Source organism: Melopsittacus undulatus, chromosome 10 (assembly GCF_012275295.1).
Source record: "Melopsittacus undulatus isolate bMelUnd1 chromosome 10, bMelUnd1.mat.Z, whole genome shotgun sequence".
NCBI lineage: Eukaryota > Metazoa > Chordata > Aves > Psittaciformes > Psittaculidae > Melopsittacus > Melopsittacus undulatus.
In genome coordinates, this window is record NC_047536.1 from 33025928 (window position 1) to 33048460 (window position 22533).

The 22533-nt window shown below is 49.0% G+C and overlaps 1 protein-coding gene across 1 annotated transcript; it reads left to right on the forward strand.

Annotated features, from left to right (window-relative positions):
• Positions 1-6218: 6218 nt before the first annotated feature.
• On the forward strand, positions 6219-20591 carry LOC101869822 (DEP domain-containing mTOR-interacting protein-like). The gene is made up of 9 exons (XM_034067011.1): positions 6219-6368; positions 13266-13444; positions 14943-15066; positions 15940-16118; positions 16750-16935; positions 17245-17385; positions 17699-17769; positions 19153-19257; positions 20388-20591. The coding sequence occupies exons 1-9, from the start codon at positions 6241-6243 to the stop codon at positions 20511-20513; spliced, it is 1239 nt and encodes a 412-aa protein (XP_033922902.1). The 5' UTR covers positions 6219-6240; the 3' UTR covers positions 20514-20591.
• Positions 20592-22533: the final 1942 nt, after the last annotated feature.

Sequence of the window (22533 nt, forward strand, 5' to 3'; positions counted from 1 at the left end):
TCCTTTGTTTAAAGAGAGCTAAAATGTAGAAATCAGTGGTTGCAAGTGGGTTTATGTGCTCTGAGGTCTTTACTTGTCTACAAAGGCACTTAGCACAGGAGAAAAGGTAACTTTTAATGCAGTTTTCCATTCCAAGAAGAGTGATTCCTGTGATGAATCGTTCAGCTGATGGTGCTGAACACCAGATTCCAGTTCCCTTCGTCAGCCAAGCAGCCACGTGAGTACTCCAGATGAATGACTGCACTGAGCTTTATGTAAACTTAAAGTATCTTCCATTGTGTTCTTGGTCAGCAGGACTGAATCCTGTTTGCCTTGTAGAACTGATTTTACTGAGGTTTACACACAAGAAGTAGCATCACTCCACTGATAACACTGTGTCTGTTGTTATAACACCCCGTTACGGGCTGCTCTGTGAGTCGGATGCAAAGCTTTCAGCACCTGATTCTGGAGGGAGGTTTTGGCATCTGTTCTGACAGCATCTAGAGATCAGTGGCCTAGGAATACACAGAATACTATGGAAAGCAGTAACGTGTGTTCTGGATTTCAAGCTGAGTGCCATTAGCAAAAGCTGAGCGAAAAAAGCGAAGTCTAGACCAGACCTTGCCCTGTCACTACAAACCCGTGCGAAAAGTCCATCTCCAGATTGCAGCCATTGGGTGAAAACTGAAGGGGAAGGTGAGCTGGGCTTGGGTTATCCTATTGGGAAGCTGTAAACCCCAAAGCTCTGATGTTTGTGCAGTGTGATCATTCACAAGGAGGCCAAGGCATGTTTGCTCCAGCAATCTGTGCTCTGTCAGCAAGAATCTGCATCTCATCAGTGATGCAGGAAAAGAAAGCAGCTTCCTCTGCTGGTGTTAGGGTTAGAAACCCACGGTGGTTTCATCTATCCTATACCCTAAAGGATGCTTTATGTCTGAATTTCACCAGCACTGCCACAATGTTAGCGTTTAAACTGGGTAAAAATGGAAAAGATGAAATAAATACTGAAAATACACTGGGGGAGAAGCCTCCTTGTTCTTGTAATCACTGAGAACAAGTGGGAGAGACTGAATGTGGTTACAGGGCTGCCAAGGACACTGCTGTATTGTACCTCCCCAGGATCCATGACTGCTGCTCAAGCAGGAAAATCCAGTGCTGTCAACTCTCCATGCTTTGTAAACTGATTGTCTTTCCCTTTAAGCCCTGCCCAAACGTGCTCCCTCTTGTCCACTTGCTTGTGCATTCCTAACAATGTGGGTTCTGCAGGATGCGTTCCTTGGGATGAAGCTCCTCCGGATCAGTCCCAGTTCAATCTTTGCACTGGTTGTGGTGAAGGACTGGGGCATCTACCGGCTCCTTTTGGAACTTGCGGTCAGAGGGATGCTGCTGGGGAAGAGCCTCACTTCTCCCTCCTTCCTCTAGAGGGGATGGTGTTACCGTGCATGGCTGCTGAAGGAGCCCAGCTTAAGGGAGGCTTGAATACCTGCATGTAGGGTTAGTAATGTGTTCCTGCTCCTGTACCTGCTTATCTACAGCCCCATCCTGGCTTCTGCCTTTGACTTTCATGCTGTGTTAAGCCTACACGACACGAGTTCCTATTCCTTAACCACATGCACGTACTCCTTTGATTTTACTTGCTACTGTAGGATATCAGCTCTCCCTCCTCTGCACACCAGGCTGGATGGAGGCAGTTTAAACCTGTACCCAATAAGGGTTCTATGGTAGGTTGAAAGCCCTTTGCTGTCAAACCTGTGTAACTGCCCTTTCTTTACAACAAGAAAGCATCAGACTCATGGTGCAGAGCCAGGACAGGGCTGTCTTTTCCATCACTCCTGATACAGATGGGGAATAGCAATAGCCAACTAATGGATAGCAATAGGATTGCCTTTGCCCTGCCAGGAGCAGTTCCTTTGGCTGGGTCAGTGCAGGCTGATTGTAATGTGCAGTCAGCACGAGTACAGCATGAGACTGGAGACTTCCCCACCTCTGAAGGTTCAGGGTTCCTGCTCTGGGAGAGATGTGGGTCTAGAACTGACACCTCACTTCGAGCTTAAGACCACAGTGAAGAGCTTCACCCTGAGGGTGAACAGAGGGAATCAAACTCCTCTGGCCTTCAAAGTCTCACACCCAAACAGTGCTACAGGAGCTGCCAGTTAAGGCCCATTCCAAGTCTCTCATGTTTCTTCTAATAGCTGTTGAGGAATGGGGAAGTGATGATAACGCAGGTTCCCTGGCTTGTGGCATGAGTTTCTTTTGTTGCTGCTGTTCTTTGTTTGGGTTCATTTCCCAATGAGAACTTCCATGAGTTCCCCGTGAAGGTGAGTGTTTGGCTGTGATTCCATAAGCTGCAGCTCCAGGAGCAGGGCAGCTGGGGGAGAGAATCTCCTTTTTCAGGGGTTTAGGGTGGTTTATAGCAAGGTGAAGTTCTGTTCTTTGTAGTTTTGACAACCACAACTGAGCTGTAATTGCTTAACCTTAAGGGAAACAAGGATCCCACTGTTTGCTGTTTTGAAGCCAGCCAAATCATTTTGACATGCGTTTGATTGCTTGGGATTAGCAGGCTTCTTTGGGAAGGAGTGATGAACATTGCTCTAACATCCCACTTTATTTCCTGGAGCAAAGTGAAGGACACTCAATGACATGAGAGCTCCAGCTTAGGTTTATAACCAGTTAATGAGAAATTGCTGAGTAACGTGCTCATTTGCTGCCACTACAAGGTAATAAACCTGCCCCAACTTCTGGGGCTCTAGGAATGCTGCTGTCCCATCCCATTACCAGTTTCCAACGCAGAAACTAAGGAGTTTCTATGGTGCAACACACACCCATGGTGTGCAGCATCTCAAGGCTGGCTTTAACCATTACAAGACCATTCCCCCTGGGTGCTGTTGGATGTGACATCTCCATGCAGGACCCCCACACTATTCCCGATGTGAGGTTTTCATGGAGGTGCTGGCTGTGGGCTGGCCTCCAGTGCTTGCTATGCTGCCATCAATGACTTAAGAGCAAACAGCCCCGGGGCTGGACTCTGAGCTTTGCAGCCAAATAGAAACCTATTTGCTGTAAGCAGCAGGGAGAGCCCGGCTGCTATACACGGCTGGCTGGGCTCCAGCAGAGCTCACCTTGCTAGGGACAAGCAGTGATCCCAGGGAATATATCCTGTGGCTAGGATGGGGATATTTCCTGCTCAGAGGAAACGCAGACCCTATGAAATGGGGGTTTTATTGTGTTGATGTTGGCTGTGGGGATTGTTTTGTGTTTCAAAGCCCCATTGCATTCCCTGTGTGGGGTGAGAGGCAGTGACTGGTGGCTAGAGCCAAACTGGTGGCATCCTGTGTGCCCACTCCAAGCAGGGAAAATCACAATCTCAGCCTGTTGCCCTGCACAGGAGATTCCTCCAGCTCCCTGCTTGGAATGCAGAGCTCGAGGTGCAGTGGGGAGGACAGGACAATGGATAAGGGAAGGACTAAGGTGTGTATTGCAGTAGCTGGCAGGGGTGATGGTGACAGCTCTTGGTGCTCGCTGTGCTCTCTCCTGACTTGCTGCTGTAGGAAGGGAGCACTTTACTAATAGTTCTGTATCTCTTAGGTATTTATAACTTAAAACCCAACTCATCTAATTCCTTCCTGACTTTTCTTCCACCCTGCTAGGGAAGAAAGGAGACATAAAGAAATCAGTGCTGCTAAACCTTCTTCCTCCTTTACCCATTTTGACACTTGGCTGTATACAGAGGTGCCTCTGTCTTTTCTGAGCATTTAATGAATCAAATCACTGATCTATTGACACAGGAAAGTTCAGACACTGCAGTTCCTCTGTAGAGGAGACCCAGGTGCAGTGACCCCACAGTGCTGTGTGCAGTGACTCCAAAACCACGCTGTGAATAGCACTTTCCATCTGTATATCTAGCTAAGTAAACCTAATTAATCCATGCATGTATGGGAGTGGGAATGACCTACCTAGGGATAGGAATTGTTTTTCCCAACCCTGCAATGGTGTCAGCATTGTGGAGTGATGGGGATTGATGGATGAGGGGCTTCAGCAATTAGGGTGATGACAGTGTCCTGTTCTGTGCTGCAATGGGGAGCAATGGGATGGGCAGGGCTGGAGGAGTTGGCACATGTTCACATTAGGAATGAAGGATCCCGCAGCAGGGAACAGGGACACGTCCTGGGAGCACCTTAAAGACCTGGCACGGACAGAGCAGCTGGGAGCAGAGGCATTCCAAGAGCTGCCCCAGGCTGCCTGGGTGCACAAGGGGAGCCTGTTCTCCTGCCTTTATGGCACAGCGTGATCAGCAGGACATGGGGCAGCCTGGATAGAAGGAGCCTTGTTGGTGCAGCCCACCGCTGCTGCTCTCCACACAGCTGCAGTGCCTGTTTGGCTTGGACAGGAGCACTGAAACTGGATTGAGTTCAGCCCCAATAACTACATTACTGCTGCTCCTCCATCAGCACAGAGCAAGGGGTGATGCTGGCCAGAGAAGAATAAGGTACCTTCAGCTACAGCAGTGCCTTTATCCCACTGTTCCTTGTTTGTCCTGGAGAAGAGAAGGCTTGAGGAGACCTTAGAGCAGCTCCAGTGCCTAAAGGGGCTACAGGAAACCTGGAAGAGGGGCTTGGGACAAGGGCCTGTAGGAATTTAAGGAATGGCTTTAACCTGCCTGAGGGGAGACTGAGCTGAGCTCTGAGGCACAAGCTGTTCCCTGTGAGGGTGCTGAGGCGCTGGCACAGGGTGCCCAGAGAAGCTGTGGCTGCCCCATCCCTGGCAATGTTCAAGGCCAGGTTGGACACAGGCTTGGAACAGCTGCTCCAGTGGAAGGGGTCCCTGCCCGTGGCAGGGACTGGAGCTGGATGAGCTTTAAGGTTCCTTCCATTCCAAACCATTCCATGATTCCTTCTTGCTTTGTCCCCAGCTCTTTTCCCACTTTCTGTCTGTTTGCTCCGGCTCTGCTTTGTACCTGGCTCTCTGGAGGAGGACAGTGCACACCCTGGATGCTCGCTTGCTGACAACAGTACTGATGTCTCTTATGGTTATGTTTCTTATACCCACCTATTAAGGGTACCCTCTGGGAAGGCCTGTGCTGTAGGACACTGAGCTTGTTTGGGGCTGCTAAGGCCGTGTGGTCCCAGGTACTCATTGCTACCCACTGTGCTCCTGGGCTGGTTTGGTTGAGCAGTGCTATGGCCATAAGGGGATTGTAAGCCTGGAAGTGTCTGTTTGTGCTGCTGAGCTACTGGCTGAGTAGCTGCTGGCTGATGAATTGCTGCTAAAGATGATCTAATTAAAACCAGCATTTACTTTACTGCTGCTTTATTAGGCTTCAAATAGAAGCAGAATCCCCTTAGCTGGTAGAGTTTCCTTCCCTTTCCTCGCCCTCTTGTTCCCCAGGGTCTCTTTTGGGGGGTTTCCCCCCTCTTCTGCATGTTTGATGTTTGGGTCTCTATGCCAGGCAGTATTTTTCACTCCTACTTTAACTAATGGAAATACAACTGCACATGCATGCAATGGTAATGATGGATGTCATTAACTACCTCCATATCCTGGTTCCTCTGCCTGTTTCTTTGCTGAACACCATCACCTTCAGGTCAGCTCTGGCATCACTCATCATGGAAACGGCAGGGAGTACCTGGGGCAGGTGTGAGTGCCTGGAGGTGGGTTTTGAAGGCTGTAGCAGCATGCAAACAGCTTGGAACCAGATCCATCAGTGCCGGCTCTTGCTAATCACAGCCTGTGCTTCTCCATCCAGCCTCTGCCATAGCTCCTCAACAAGGAAGGGCTCAAACTGCTCCGAGCACACTTTTCAGCGAGTGTTGGCCATGGTGTTGGATGCAGCTCACCTTGGAGTGATGGAAAGCCCTTAGGGAAGAGGATGAGAACAAGCCCTATGGTTTGCATTGGGGAATGGCACATCTTGAACCCTTTATGGGGAAGTCACAGCCTAAGGAAGTGCTTTGTCCGTCTTACTGGTAATCAAACCACACATCCCACATCCATGGCCAGAGACTGCTGGAGTCATCAAGACAGAGCACGCAAAAGGACCCTGTCCCCTGGAGCAGACCTGCACCTTCCCTATTCCCGGCTGGATGCGAGCGGGTGAGAAACCAGGAAAGCCGGGATCAGATTGCAGCAGGCTCCTCCTCCAGAGACCACAGACAGGGAAGGAGAAGCAGGGGAGCTGGAGCCAGCAGCCTCAGGCTGCACCTTGCCAGCCGGGCTGGGGACCACGCTGGGGGGTCAGCATCTCCTCATCCCGCATCCCATGGGATGCGGGGGGTCCCCGGCGCATCTGCCCCGCTCCAGCCCGGCATGGAGAGCCTCAGCAGCAGCCTGAAGAAGAAAGCCACGGAGCAGCACTACAGGGCAGAGGTGATGATTGCTGGAGAGCAGCTGAGGTAGGAGGTGATGGGGCTCTCCAGGCTGGGGCAGGGCTGCACCCCTATAGCAGGAGGCTCAAAGCTTTATCCTTGAGCAACCTCTTCCCCCTATCCCTGGTGTCTCCCCAGTATCCGCTGATCCTTCACTCACCATCCCAGCAGTGAACCAGGTCCTTTCCCGTTCTCATCCTGCTGCTCCTTTCAGGGCATCTCTTGCCCTTCACCTCCAGGGGACTAACAGCAGGGCTCTGACGGCAATGGGGTTTTTGGTCCCTTTGCATCTTCCCCCAAGTGCAGAACCTGATGGGGTGGCACCAAACTTCTATGTATTTATAGCCCCAGTTCTTGTGCAGCTTCTGGGGGTTTGTTTCTTATGAATATAGGAATATATTCTATGCAAGAAAACCTGCATGGCTCAGAAAGTGTGTTCCTTGTGTACCTGGGGTCAGAACCCCCCCTTGCTTCTAAGCATACATCTATGGGTTTTTCTAGCTCTTGAGCAGGGTTTGTTTGTTTGCACCTGGTGCCACCCTGCTTTGGTTTGAAATGTGGGTGGGAAATAGGAACTATATCCTTGAATAATGTAAAGAGCCCAGAGCCCAAGTGTGACAGCATCAGACTCCTAATATTAGCTCAGTGCCACTCTGTTGTCCGTTCTCAGTGAGTCATGTTAGCTTTAGCTTTGTTATTTGTACTGTGATTGGTAATATCCACCTAAGGATTAAGGCCCCGTCTTGAAAACACAGCTGATGGCCAAAGCAGTTGTATTGTCAGTATACATTGATGGTTCAGCCACACTTCCAGCTTGTTGCCTTTCACTGTTATTACTGTCCTAGCTCCCAAAATCAAGTCTTTTCCTCATGTAGCAACTGGGAAAGCTGCTGTTGGGGCTGGAGGCTGCATCCACCTTTCTGCCTGTGCAGGATTTGGAGTCCACATTGTAAGTGAGGCTTTGAGAATGAACTTAACTTTCCTATGTATCCTTCTAGTTAACTGCTGAGGAGAAGCTGCAGCTGATGTGGGTGATGTGCATTGCTTTAGTTACAGTGTGAGAGAGGTGAAGTTATGATTTCCCCATTGTTTGGTGGCTGTGACTACAGGGAGGAGAAGGGGATAGAATAAAACTGGTTGTGAACAGAACTCTCCCAATATCCTGTGCACTATGGTAGCTCTCATAAGCAAGGTGAAGGCACGGTGCTAATGTTACACTCTTCTGATAAACAGCAATAATAGCTCCTATTTTCCCCTTCCCAATATTTGTCTGGAAGCTTCACTCCTTAAGTGTGAATGCATCCCAAGCCTGCAAAAAGGATGCTAAAGCCTGAAGAGAGGCGAGATCTGTGAGGGGAAGGAATCTCTTTCCATCAGTGTGACTGGGGTGACGTTGAACAGAAAACATAAAATGTGTGTTGTTTTGGGGTACCCATCCTTCCCCCATCACATCTGGAGTGCCCTGGTTATGGAGCTCCCAGAACCTAAGAGCTTTCAGACCAAGCCTATTGCAATCTTGAATAGGAGCGAGCGGTTCAGTTTGCTACCCCAGGGTGAACCCAATGCAGGTTATGTGTGCTGGGAGGGTGGTAGGAGGGGTAGGAAGCACCTACAAGTGGAGAGGTGAGGTGAGGACTCCCACCTCAGAGCCTGGTGTGGGCTGTAACAGTGATGCTATGAGGCTGGTGCTGTTTTGCAAACACCAGAGCATCAGCTGCAGACCTGATCTGCCCTTGGGCAGCCTCAACTGCTCCGTGCCCCTGAGCTGCTCCTGAAAGGCTCAAGCTCTGGGTTGCATGGAGAGGAGCAGATGGATGTCACCCAGCTCTCACCTTCAGCTCTGTTTGGGTCTGCATGCCATGGGAGGACCCCAGAGCACCCAGTGCTCCCAGTGATGGAGAGGTGGGTCCTGTGGCTGGGCACAGGGCAGACACATCTGCTTTGGTCTGGGCAGGAGCCTGTTCCCAGTGCAGGAAGACTGGAAGGAGGGAGGTGAAGGGATGGACACCAACCTGCTGCTGGGTTCCTGCTTCCCTTACAGCTCCTCTGGCTGAAAGGAGAATTGAGTGATGCAGAGCACACTGAGTGCTTGACCCTGTTGTGTTTTGGGGCTCTTACAGCTTGGCGGGTGAGGAGTTTGTGATGTGAATGTCCCTGGATGCCCAATAGGGGAAACTGAGGCAGAGAGGCTGTGTGATGACTCAGACAGCAGCAGACAGGGCAAGGCTGAACCTCTGTGTTGTGCTCCCCTTTCTTCCCCCAGGTAAGGAATAGAGAAGCTTGCAAAAGAGCCTCACCATCTGCCCTGGCTCTGCAAGCCTCAGTCAGCAAGTGATGCTGTTGTAGCCACATAAACCCTCAGACATGTGTTTCTCCCTGTCCTCTGCTTCCTGCCCTGTCTCCCCTCTGGTGCATTGAATCAAACCTTTGCTCCATCTTTACAGTTCTTTGGCTTCCCAGCAAGTTTGCAAATCCCTCTGAGTTTGCTTTGGCTGGAGGGATGAGTGTTCAGTGTCAGGATGTGTTTCCCAGCCAGAAATAGCTGCACAAGTAAGGGAATGCTCTATGGGGATGGCTGGGAACAAAACAGATCCTAAAGGAACTGAGGAGAGACTGTGCTTTAGGGGGCTTGTTGGCCAGGGTCCCTTCACTTCCATGGGGATGCTGCTTTCTGGTCCATGGAATGAAGGGGAAGAGGAGTTTTGGGGCTTGAGTTTCTCCCCATCAATTAACAGAGATAATTGCCACTGATAGCTTGGTCTTGGGTTTCATAGGGCTGTTGTTTTGGGGCTTATTCTTCCCATCATCTGCTCCTGGTCTTTTTCTTGCAGACCTATAAACTCCCATGAAGATCCCACTGGTTTTACTGGTGGTTGTTGTGTGTTCCTGGGTGGCATTCTCTAATTAATCACTTCTAATTGCAACAAATGGCTTATCTGCACTGAGACGCTCCGGAGCAGCTTTGAATTCACACCCTGCTGTAACCTGAGTTGCTCAAGTAGAGATGAGCCCTTGTGTATTCTCTGCTGGGTATATCCCTCATGGTCATGAAGCAGCTGCTCTCTAATAGCTCTGTTGAGCTGCATTCATCACTCTTAAACAGAAAATACACTTGGTAAATGTATGTCTTGGGCAGAAAAAGTGAGAGGAAGAGGAAATTCTTCTCCTAGGAAGAACAAAACTGTGATTTCAGCCCCTGTCTGCAGCTATCAGAGGTGCCCAGTGTTATATTGGGATGCTCAGAGACACTGGTAAATAAGATGCTTACACTTTTTGATGCTCTCACATAAAAGTATGTGACTGACTATGGCAAAGTTTGTATTCCTGGCCAAAAGCCTTTGGTCCACCAAGGATCTGGTGCTTCTTTGGTGAACTTGGATCTCTTGAAGTGGGGATGCCTTCCTGCAGGGATCGTGGGACACTGCTCCATGTGGCAGTCACCTGATGGCTGATACTCAGGAGCCAAGACTTTACTATCAGAATGACCTTAAAAAGCTCATTATTAACTCTTCAGTGCTGGTGACAGGGAGGACATTGAAGGAGATGGATGCTCTCTGGGATTTCTTGCTTGGATTTGTCTTGTTTTCCTACAAGTGCATTTAAATACAAGCAGGAAAGCAAAGCATCTCTGAAGCACTTTGGGCTGCAAAACTCCCTCTTCTCCCCCACAATATCCTGGTGCTTTTGCAGACTGGGAGCCCATCAAACTGGGTGTTGCTGAGCCTATTTGCAGCTTGAATGTGCCCTCGGAGCAGGTATTTTGCAGACAAGCTGCTGTGGCTGTTGCTGCCTTTCACTGAGCACTGAGTTGTTTGGTGGGTTGGTTGGTTGGGGTTATTGCTGCAAAGAAAGGAATAGAAAAGGTCCTTTGGGTCATGCATCTTTCCAGGCCGTTTATGGGCTCTCAACTGATGGGGGAATGTGCAGTTAATATCCTTGAAAGTTCCCACCTTGGCATTTGAGATGCTCAAGGTCTGTTTACATGGGGAGGAGGTGATGGAGAGCACCCTAGGGAGACATTCCTGCTCCAGGCAGCCATGTGTGTGTTGTTGGTGCGGAGTAGCTGTTGCTTTAGGGATTGCTCTGGCTGTGTGCAGCTACAATACAGTAAAACAGCAAATTCCCAATACAAGAAAGCCTTTTGCTTTAGCAAATGCTTCAATTCAGACTGTTCTGAAACAACATGATGTGGATACGCAGATGTCATCAAGAAAGGAGCTCCTTGGGTTGCTTTCCAGCAATGGACACCCATAACACTGCTGGGAAGATGTTGCTCTCCTATAGGAGAAGGGCAACTGTGCCTGAAAGGGCTGCAGGGATTTAAACTCCATTCCCTGGAGGTCTGTGATCTGTTTTACTTTGTTTGGATCTTCTATTCACACTGCTGTGATTCCCCCTTTCCACAAGGTTACAGAGGATGAGTAATGACGTCCTTGGAGTGGCCTTGACAGAGGAACAGTTTGGTTATCCAATGCATGTGAAAGCAGCTCACTGCTGCCAAGCCAGTGTTGTGCAAGAGTCAGTTCTATTCCAGTGAGCGTTTTGTCCTTGAATTATTCTTCCCTTTTTATTCTCTCCCCCCCTTTGAAGAACTACTGTGTACATGGGGTGGGTTTTGGCCTCTAGAAACCCCAGAATATTGCATTGTGCATCCTTGTGTCTTTTCAACCTGGAAGCACAATTATGAACCCCTTGTTTTTACTGGCTTTGCTTGTGCAGCATCATAGGGGCTGGTTTGTAGAGGGTGTAGGCTCAGCAGCCTGCGTTACATCCTTCAGGGTCTAAAGGACAAATCTGACCTCCTTGTAGTGGATGGGAATCAGTAAACAAGAGGAAAGGGGAAAGCCCACAAGGACACTGGAGCTTTACATCTTGCCTGCCCCAGCTCTGCAGCAAGAAGGCTCTAACTCAGAGCAGCCCATCAAGGACCATAGCACTGCTGCTCCAGAGCTGCTTGAGCATTTCATCCCTTCCCTGGCAACCATTCCCAATAGCTTCAGAATAAGTGCATTTAAAACAAACCAATAATCCTGGGTTTTAGCAGCATTATTCACTGAAAATCAGTTCTTTTTTCTGTTCTTTTACCCACCCCAACAAGATCTGTGTGTTTTATGCAGTGCTCTGAATCCATGATGAAAAAAACCCTATAGGGGAAATAGCATTTTCTCAACCAGTTTCTATTCAGGCTTTGTGTGGTTATGGTCTGTGTGTTATTGTGGGTGAGAATACGAGTATGCGTGTGTGTATATACATATGTATGTACATATATAGTCTTTGTAGAGTTCTGCAGACTCTTGATAGGCATAGAGTGCTCTTGCTACATGTCTTATCTCTACCAAACATGCCTCTAAAGTGGCATCTCACTTGTGATTACAAAGGAAATAAAGGATGTAATAAATGACTTTGTCTTCTCACATAGCTGGGGGATGGAAGGGTGGGAACCTCCCTGTTTTAGTTGCTGCTGACTGTGTCTGATTGCATTTTGACAGTGGACCATGATATAAAGCATGGAAAACAGCTAAAATCCCTAAAAATAGCAGGAAGCTGCCTGTGGGCTGCTCACTTCAGGTAAAATCCATGTGTGGAATTGTGGGAATGAGTCTTCCAGGAAAAGAGAGAGAAATATTGGATGAAGACATCAGTATTGGAGGGAGGTCTGGCAAAGGCAAGGACAGGAGCTGGTTCTGTGTGAACCTTTGGGTTATGATTTTGGTTACCAGGAAGGTCCAAAAATACCTGTTTAGGGTTATATTGGCTCGTAGTAGCCTCAGCATTAACTATACCAACAAGTTACTAACTCTTCACCCAACAAACAAAGCTACTATTTGTGAACCCTACCATAATGGATAATGTGTTCTTACCTGATAGATTTTTAGGGTGTTTAGAACCTCATGATGCCTGAAACTGTTGTCCACATAATTCCTTCAGAAAGAAAAGGACTTGAGGCTCCACATAAAGCAAGGCTGCAGCGATTGCTGCCTTTGTAAAATAGACTGGCCCAGGGCAAAACTGAATTGAAATGTATAATCTGAAACCAGAAACATGCTGGTGTCACAGAGGAGATGTTCCATTGATGTCTCTGAGCCTACTGCATGCACTGGGCACCTTCCAGGGTTAGTATATGGGAACAGTCATGGCTACAGGGCAAAGGTTTGGCTCCTGGACAGATCCCTTGCCAAGGTGGGTTGGCTTTGGCTTGAACACAGCAGAGCTCTGTGCCCTGTGGCTTGCTCAGTTGTAAAGGTTCTTTTGAAAGCCAAAGCCATGCTCACCTGGGTAACCTTCACCCCTGTGTATCTTTCCATCACAGTCACAGGCTTGCCAGAACATCAAGGTTTTCAGGACAGGATGGTGGTTGCTTTGGGTAAACTGTGTCCCAGTCTATGCCAGTTTGAAGCAGAAAGTGCCAGGGCTGTTGCTCGCTGTTGGATTAGTGGGTAGGCGGATTAATAGGTAGTGCATGGTGCATGCAGAAGAAATGAGAGCTCCTGGTGCTGCTCCCACCCTGAGCTGTGTCTAAGACTTTGTCCTGGGGGCATCTACTTTCTTGCTTTCATGGTGATGGGAAAGGAGAACTAGATGCAAAATCATGCCAAGATGACAAATATCCGTCTACTATTTATTTCCCCTGTGTTTTGGCTCTTCTTCTGTTTCAGTTAGCTGCCGTGTATATTTTAGAGGCTCATTTAGAACAAAAAGACATGTATGGTCCAGACTAAGACCTGTGTAGTGATAAGAAGATGCAAGGGGATGATGGAAGGGCTCCTAAAACTGATGCAGTCTTGCAAAGCCAAGAGGTTTGGTTGAATGTATAAGTCACTGGGTGCTGGCCAGAAGCCCCAAATGATCAGAGGCTGGGCAGAATCTGGGCTGTTAGACCCTATTTCCTCCATATCACTCCCTCTGCTCAATGTTTCTCTCCAGGCTTCGCCTTCATGATAGGAAGCTCATCAAGGACCGACGTTACCACCTCCGAACGTACCCAAACTGCTTCGTGGCAAAGGAGCTCACGGACTGGCTCATAGACCACAAGGAAGCACCGGACCGAGAGACGGGCATCCGCCTCATGCAGAAGCTGATGGACCATTACATCATCCATCACGGTGTGTGGGTTTCTGATGTTTCTGATCGTGTATCATATGATGCCATGTATGTGATCACCGTTTCTGTCCATTGGGATGTAGAAGCATGGTCGAGTCATATTCATGACCCTTCTATTGGGTGAGGTTGGGAGATGATGGGCAGGCAGGAGGCTGTATGGGGTTGGATCTGTGTTGCTTTAGGGGATGTTCAAGTTTTGTGCCCCAAGAAAAGGGACTTGGGCTCTGCACCAGTGAAATGGGCAGAAGTGGAAGCTGAGTTATAACACATGCTTTAAATCTGCAGGGAAATTGCTTTCCTTTTACCATGAGAGTCCAATGATGCTCAGCTTCCCCATCCATGCTAAAGTGGGACAAGCAAGGATGTGGAATCCGCATCACTTGAAGCAAAAAGTAATCTGGTGCCTGTAAACCTGGGGCTGAAGCAATCCTATAGGAATGCCTCACTTGGGATTTAAGTGTGTGATGCCAGTTTTTCCTTTTAAAGATTATTTGGAACTTTCAGCAGTTTTGGATTAACTCGAGCCATGTGCTGTGGTCTGTGCTTGTCCCTGAGCCACGGAGCAATTCCCAAGGTCCAGCCTTTGCTCCTGATATAACAGGAAACAAGGGCTTCAGACTGGTAAAGAGCTGCTGCTCTCCATGTGTTTGTCAGGCTGAATCAGGAACAAAAGTCCTGGATTATCAAACAGGGCTGGGACAACATTGCCCTCAATGGAGCTGAGCTTTGGGATACAAGCCTGGATTAGGTGGTAGGTGCAGAGGATGCAGTTGGGGAGGCAGAGGCAGATGATAACCATACCAAATGCAGCCTCTTCTCTAGAAACAGCTGCCCCTGACCACTGCAATGCAGACACTCAGTTACCATCTGCTGCTTGCCGAGGTTAATGCCCTTTACATTAAACTGCCTTGGATAAAAATAAAGGGCTGCTGTGCTTTATCACGAAAGCACAGAGCTGAAGCAGAGTTCTCTGTTAACCATTAACACCCAAACCTGGTTATTTCTCCATCTCCCCAGCCCACAGTTTCCAATCAACCCATTAGTTAATTACAGCTGTGCAGACTGGGTGCCAGTGCTGCTTTGATTGCTTATCACACACGTCCCTCCTGCTTCACTGATAAGCTCTGGCAGGACACAGAAGTTGACTTTCCAGCTTGCCTTGTGACCCATTGGTTTTGTTAGTCCTGTGGGAGCAGGGCTGCTGTAATGGGCTGCTTGCCCTCTTCTCCAATGGGATCCAGGAGACGGTAATAATCTCCTGAGCATCATTGTGCTGCCTCTGAAAGGTCTGAAGAGGCTGAATCTCTTGTTCTATTCCGTACTGGAAACACATTGAAACCACTCTTCAAATAACAAAAGCTTCCTATGAGCACTGTCCTGTAAGGTTTTTGCTTTCAATTCCCAATTGCAATGACACCTGAATCATGGCTTTTGGACTTAAGAAGATGCAAACTTCCACCTTTAAAACAACCTTTTCTCCCTGCTCTGAACTCCTTTCAGTCTGTGATGAGCACTCGGACTACAAGGATGCGAAGCTGCTGTACCGCTTCCGCAAGGATGATGGGACCTTCCCTCTCACGAAGGATGTGAAGGTGTTCCTGAGAGGACAGAGTCTTTATGAGAAGTATGTGAGCCCTTCCCCTGCAACACAGCTCTCAGCAGCGAGCGTTGGGATTGTGCTGTGCTGGCTGCGCTTGCTGATGATGCTCTGCAGATGGGAGTCACAGCTACAGCTGGCTTTTCTCTTCCTTCTCTGTGCCCCGTGCCATAGCATTGGGAAATGCTGTGTCCTGAGCCTTGTACAGCTACAGGACAACCAGCTTCTTCGGTGCTGGGGCAGGAGCCGTGCTCTGAACTCAGGGAATGCTTTAGAGAGCTCCAACCCAGTTCTGGGATCTGATACAGGGAAGTACGAGGGTCCAGTCTGCAGTTTGCTGGGATGAGCACGTCCAGTGCCCATTCCCAGTGCTCCTGGGAATGATTTCATTGTGTGGATTGTTTCTGGTGGGTTTCGGTCTCTCCCTGCCCCTCTGCAGTTGAGCATCCCTGGTGCTTTGCTTCGCTTTGCAGCTGTGGGACTGGGGAACCCGAGCATCCAGCGCACCCCACGGCTGAGCCTGCTGCGCCCTCTCGTGGACACACTGGGTTTAGCGCTCCCATGCGCCGCAAGCGGAACATGCGCTCGCTGAAACACACCTTCTCCATCGATTCGGATTGTCTGCCCTTTGTCGCACGCGTTCAGCTGCTTGCTTTGCTTTCCTGCGTCTTTAGCTGAGGGTCGCAGCCGAACTGGTTCAGCCGAAGCTGGTTCTTCTGTTGGATGAAGATTTACACTGCAGCTCTGCACTTCTTCGCTCCCCAGTGCTCCCAGGCAGCAGTGTTTTGGCTGTAATGCTTTGCCTGCTTCCCTTGGCCTTGCTTCATCTGCCTGCAGCTCCCCTATGGGATGACGAGGGCTATAGAGCATCACGGGAGCCTTGTCCCACCTCTGTGCCAGGCTGGTGAGTGTGGAACAGTCATTCCTGAAGGTGAGAGAGGAGAACTTGGTGAAGTACCAGAGGACTTTCCTGGGCTGCGAGATGATCGACTGGCTGGTCCAGGAGGGAGAAGCAGAGAACAGAAAGGAAGCAGTGGAGCTGGGACGGGTGCTGCTGGAGCATGGGATCATCCAGCATGGTGAGCTCCATGGGCCGGAACTGGGATGGAAAGTGAGAGATAAGAGTATTTGTCAAGGCTGTTCTAGGAACAAATCCCCATTCATGTCATGCAACAAGTGCTGGTCAAGTGCCCACTTAGAGATGGCAATGGGGCCTTTTAGTTCTATGTTTGGAGCTGGTGACCTTTGAAATCGGAGCAATCTTCCACCACCCACAAAGGCTTTAAGTTGAAATCTGAGCTATTGCACTTCAGTTCTTCAAAGCTTCCGGCAGCAGGGCTGGGATCCATCCCTGGGTTTGGAGGGCTGGGTTGTGAGGATGGATAGGATATGGATGGATATGATATGGATGATATCCCCAGCTCCATTTGCTGGGGATCATATCCATCTGCAGGAATTAACCTTTCCATTTAGAAGGCAGGGAGTGCTCTGAATATCTTGGGACAGGGGCATGTGAAGGGCTGTGACTCAGCGGTGCACATCTCTTGGGGCTATGGCCCTGCTGTCCCTACAGGTAGCATCCTCAAACAGGCAGGAACCCTGCAGTAGAACGCAGAGGCATTAAAAGCAACTCACCTGGGTCTGTCTCTGTATTTACTGTGTACATTTCACAGCCCCTCTGCCTCTCCCTCCTCCCCTCTTCTCTCCTAGTCTCCAATAGGCATCACTTCTTTGACAGTGACCTCCTCTACCAGTTCTGGATCAACTTTCGGCGGCGACGCCGTCTCACAGAGTTACTCAATGAGAACTCTTCTCGTGCCCTGTCTGAGAGCCCGGACAGCCCCTTCTGCCTGCGCAAGCTCAACCCGGAGCCCGGCAACACCAGCTTTCTCTCTGGTAACTGGGTTATGTTGGTGGAGGGGTGTGAAAGCAAGGATTGCATTAGAGATCCCAGAGCTGAGGGGCAGTGTGTTCCTCCAGGCATCCCATGGAGTGAGCACTCATTGCACTGGTTTGTAGTGGATGTTATGAGCAGTGGCAGGCTCCATCACAGCTCCCCATCCCAGGAAACTTACCCTTCTTGGTCTTTGAAGCTAGTTTTATTCTTTCTAAGCTCAAATACCACCTTAGAATATGGGTCAGGCTCATTCTGTTTTAATCTATTCTGTTCCTTCCTTGGCTCACTGTTATTTCTGCCTCTTTCAGTCCAGACCAACAAGGAGATCAAGATTGTCTCAGCGGTTCGAAGGAGCAGCATCACTTCCCTGTCAGGAAACTCCAACCCCTACTTCAGCACTACTCCAACACTGGTATTCCCTCCTGTGGCTGAGTGCAACCCCAAATCAGGTCTGGGCTCCTGCCCTCCCTATCCTTGCACATCTATTCCCTCATGGCACAGACTAGCTTGAGCCTCACATCCAAAAGCAGTCCCTTAACCCTAATGGTTACTTGCAAGTGGAGAGGCTCAGCCTCACTTCTGAGGCTGGATGTGGGAAGCTGTGTGTTTTGGAGCACATTGAGATGAATGCAGAGATTTCTGTGTGCAGTAACCGTGGCTGGTTCTAACATCTGTTCTCCAGCCCTTGGTAACCCCCAGGCTGCTTGTTATGCTTTGTATGAAACCCTGGATTGTGATGGGAGCTGTCACCTTCTGCTCTAGTGTTAAAGAGACCTGTCACCAACGAAGAGCTCCTGTCCCCCGGGGCCCCCTACATCAAGAAAACACTGACTGTAAGTGACCCTTGTGAATGGTATTGCTAATGCAGCAGCACTGAGATCAGTGATGGCTCTTTGATAGCTTTCTGTCTGCTGCTCTGACCCCTGTGTGCTGAAACTGATTGCACATCGCATCATCACAGCTGCCTTGGTGAGCCTCACTGGGTTGGTGTCTTCACGTAGTGCTGTGGGTAAAAACATGGGCAGCCCCTGCTTTAGCTGAATCTGTATTGAAGGGGGAGATGGGGAAAGAGAATGTTTCCTGGACAGAAAAACTCCTGTTTGTGATTCATCCAGTTCCATGCAAACTGTAGCATTAAGTCTTGTGAGAGCTGGGACTTAGACACTCATCATCTGTGCCACCCAGACTGATGCACAGCTTCAATGTTCCTGCTGCAACGAGGTGTGTTGATAGGATCCATCCACATCTGATGGAGCAGCACTGATGGGGAGCATCCAAAGGCCACTCCTGCCTTTCTTATGATGGGCTTTTTCATGGACAAAATATACACAAAATAAAAGCCTGAGGCTTTTGCTTCTCGATTGATTTCTAAAGCTGTAGGACCAGTTAAGGCAGGGCTCATGGGTGCTGGGTGTGGATGTTACAAGACAGTTTCTGCCCTGCAGATCCTATTGTGTCTGCTTGATTTCATGTAGAACTTCTCAGCCCTTTCCTGCCTGCTTTTGATAAAGGGAATGTCCCAGTGTCCAGGGTAGGAAGTGTGAGGCTGCCTTGCCATAGTGGTTTGACACAAGTAGGGTTACAGAGGAGCTGGGGATCAGGTTCCCACATTAACTGTGCTGCAGGAATTGATGGGAAGGAGCAAGAAAAGGAAAGCTGGTGATTAGTGTGGCATGTATGAGGCCGTGCTGTCCGTTCTCCTCCTGAATGCTCTTGCCCTGCCCTTCAACTCTGCCAGCCTGGTTCTTTCATGGCTCATTTCCTTCTGCTTAGCTGTGCAGTTGCTGTTATTTATTTATATGGGTGATGTGCAAAGTCCTTGGGAATTCCTTTTCTCTTTTGGTCCCATCAGATGGCCATGGTATTACAGGAAACAGGCTACATCCACCCTGGAAATGCTGCCCTGTGCCAAGGAAAAGGCACCTTGTGCATGCTGTGGATATGTTCTCAATGTGCTCTTGGTACATGCCTTGCACTTCAGCTTCGTGCTGCCCGTGCTTCACTCTTCTGCACTTGCTGGCAGGGAATGTTAATCAGAAAGCTTTGCAGAGAGCAATACATCTATGGTTCTGCATCTCACTGGGTGCACAGACCTTTCTCTCCCATCCATGACGGGTTAGGATCATGAGCAGAGCTCTCCATCTCACTAGGAACTGTTGTGTCCCCTCTCTTCACCCTACCCCTTGGTTTTTAAATGGCTTTTCTTCTGCTTGTAGATTGTGGGGGATGCAGTGGGCTGGGGGTTCGTGGTCCGAGGAGGAAGACCTTGCCACATCCAGGCTGTGGACCCAGGAGGACCCGCTGCGGCTGCGGGGATGAAGGTACCTGCTACTCATGGTGCTTTAACAGGAGGCAGGGCTTAAGTCATGTTGGAGCCTTTTGGGCTGAGCACAAGCACATCCTCTGTGATAATCCCACCTCTTGCAGTGGAGATGAGTCCGATTGAGTCGGCACATGGAGCTCTGGCAGTGCTGTGAGAGGCGGAGGGGAGGATGCTCTCTGCAGGCAAAGTGCCCTGTCTGTGGTTGCTCAGTGCTGGATGTGCCTGTGGGCAGCTGAAGCTGAAAACCCTCTATGCAAACTAAGCTGTCCCTGTGGTAGGCTTTGGAGCTGCTAAAAACAAAGCAGAGGATTCCCAGTTCAGCTCCAGTAACTGCACATAAACCCAGTGAAGCAGAAGGAGCAGAGCTTTATCCCCAGTCACCTGCTCTCCCAGCAGAGATGTAACGTTTTGTGTTTCTCTGCTGTTAAGGATGTAGTTCTTCATGGAGCTGTTTTCCATGTACATAAAAGCTCAATAACCTGAAGCTGATGCCTTGCTTTGATTCATTAAATAACTTCCAGTATTTCCAACCCAGGTGAAATGAATTAAGGTCTTGAAGCTCATTTTAGACCCAGGCACGTTTGGGTTTTGTGTGTTGAGTTTTAAGCATGAATGAAAGAAGTGTTGAGCTTCACAGTTCCCTATAAACCCCCCAACAGAGTAGGAGTAATTTCTACAAGCTGATGTAAGCCTGAAGTCACACGGCTATTTGGAATAATGGGATTCTTCAGAGGCAGAGTGTGACTCTTGTTTGCTTCAGGCAGGATTGGAAGGGGGCGGATGAATTGGTTTCATTTACTCAAGAGCCCAGTTAATTTCTCCTTACCTAATCTCATTTGCTCCCAAATTGCTCGATGTTAATATTGTGCCTTATTTCCATCTGTGAAGTGAACCCCTGCTCACAAATGAGTCTCTTTCTCTGTTAGCTCACAGTCTAAATCCCTTTGGCCCTTCTTTTATGGTATAGTGCTCGTAGCACAGCAATTATTAGTGTGGCTTATGGAGTGGGAAGGCTTTAGGGTTTACTGGGATTTATAGCAAGTTATTTGTGTTGCAGCCTCTGGGTGTAGTCAGTCACAGGCAGGAGGTGCCATGAAGGCACCAGATGAAAGCAACCTCTCCTTGCAGGTGTGCCAGTTTGTGTTCTCAGTGAATGGGATGTACGTGCTGCATCTGGACTATCCGACCATCAGCAGCCTCATCATGACAGGACCACGAACTCTCGTGATGGAAGTCATGGAAGCGGTTGAATGAGCAAAGGAGTCTTTGTCCCATCACTGGAAGGGCAGGAGGCTCCACTGAGCAAGGAGGGACCACGCACTGTGAAATGTCAGCCAGGCAGTTGAATGTATTTGCAAATAAACTCATTCTAATGGACAAGTGTCAGGTTTTGATGTTGAAATACTCGGCTTTACCTGATCCTGAGGTCTTTATAATCATAGCATCATGGAACAGTTAGGGTTGGAAAGGACCTTAAGATCATCCAGTTAATGCCAATGGGAGCAGGCAGCACATCAGGAAACCAAGCCGTTCACCCAGCCAAGCTGCCAGGAGGGTGGAACAAGCTGGGGAGCAGCAAGAAGCTTGGTATCAAGCAAGTGAGTATGCCTGAGCTGCCCTGAGCTGCCTGTGCAGTCTGTCAAGAGCACAATGTGCTTTCTGGATGTCCCCACAAGCTGTGCTTGCGACTCTGTCAAGCAAATAAGGAAATGACTCCAGTAATGGATGCTTCCTTGTAAAGACAGATGAGGGCTTAAATCCCTTGGCTTAGCCATGCTCACAGCCAGCACTGGCTGCTCTTTCCAGCTGGTTATTGGAAAGGTGGGACTTTGATTGTGCTTTTTGTGCCCCCATCCCCTATTGATGCTTAAGTTCATTAACCAGCTTCACCTCAGCAGGCATCCCAAACATCACAGGCTGCTACCAACCTAGTGATGGGAGAGACCCTAAACAGTGTCTGCCCAAGAGGAAATGTGTCATGGACTGGGTTTGACTCTGGGAGGGAACAGAAATGAGTGAAAGCCACCAAAATCCAGCCCTAGTGATCCCTGCTGCTCCCAGGATGGCTGCACTTGCAAGCAATGAAGGATGTTCATACACAGACTACCCTAAAAGTGAACTAAACAGAGAATAACAGGTAATAACATGGTAACATGAACTGAACATGGACTAACAAGTAATAACAAGAAGCTGGGGTAGTGTCTTGCTTTCCAGTTCACAGAGCATCCTGTTTGCAATCAGCCTGCAATGCTGGACATGCAGCAGGATGATTTCCAGCACTCCTGCTTGGGGCAGGTCCCTCAGGACAGCTCTTCTGGCCACCAACCAGGCCTTAAAGCCATAAAAATCCCAAATCATTAGGAAAAAAGGCAATAATTTTGATTTGTGTTCAAGTGGGAGCTGACTTCCTTGGAAAACTGGGTGTGATTTGTGGGATCCAGGATTGCATTACTCTTGGCTGCCTGGTTTTCCATGGCATAAAGGGATATGTTTCTCCCATCGCCGGTGCAAAGGTGAGGGATAGGACTACTTGGAGCACATGGTCCAAGCGAGATGCTTGCACTGATAATCCACTGGGGTCCTTCCAGCCCCAAAGTGAAAGCAGACAGTGCTTTAAGCCCTTGTCATTACACACAGAGAGCTATTTCCAGCCATTCAGTTCCAAGGTGAAGGAGCATCCATCTGCCTTTAAGTTCTGACCTGTGCTGCTGCTCAGGAAGGGTTTGGGTGTCTGTGATGGTTTAACCCAGAGTGTTGGGCTTGAGCTAAGTCAAAGCCATGAGACTATAGCATAGTGTGGGCACCTTGGGAAAGGTAAGCTGGAAAGCAACAACCTGAATATAAGTGCTGGCAACAGCCCCTCTGATGCAAACAGAGTGTGAATTTTAGCTCTGGATCTGAATTCCCTGGAAGGAAAATGTTCTCCTTGATCTGCTCTGTTTCCTTCTCACCTCCTCTTAGTTTCAGAGCAAACTGTAGCAAACCCCAGCACCTTCTCCAATGGGGTATGAATCACAGCAGAGGTAACCTGTGACATTCACACAGCAAACCCCTCTGCACAGGGTGCCAATGCTCCCATGTTTTGTTTTCAGTATGACATAAGTGTTTCCTTGTGCTGCTATTGTTTAGTCTGTACTTGTGATGCTTTTAAATACTGAATTCTAAACCTAAACTGTAGCAAATACCAAATGTTTGTTTGTTGTGCAAAATACTTGGAGTCTATAGTTCATTTTTTCCCATCTAATTTGATACTTTCAAAGGTCCTTGTGCTTCC

Excerpts from the sequence above, each read along its gene's own strand:
- LOC101869822 (XM_034067011.1), top strand. The coding sequence starts at position 6,241 with ATGCGGGGGGTCCCCGGCGCATCTGCCCCGCTCCAGCCCGGCATGGAG. Across the intron at positions 13,445-14,942 it reads CCATTACATCATCCATCACG|TCTGTGATGAGCACTCGGAC; the intron begins GTGTGTGGGTTT and ends AACTCCTTTCAG. Across the intron at positions 17,386-17,698 it reads TGAGTGCAACCCCAAATCAG|TGTTAAAGAGACCTGTCACC; the intron begins GTCTGGGCTCCT and ends CTTCTGCTCTAG.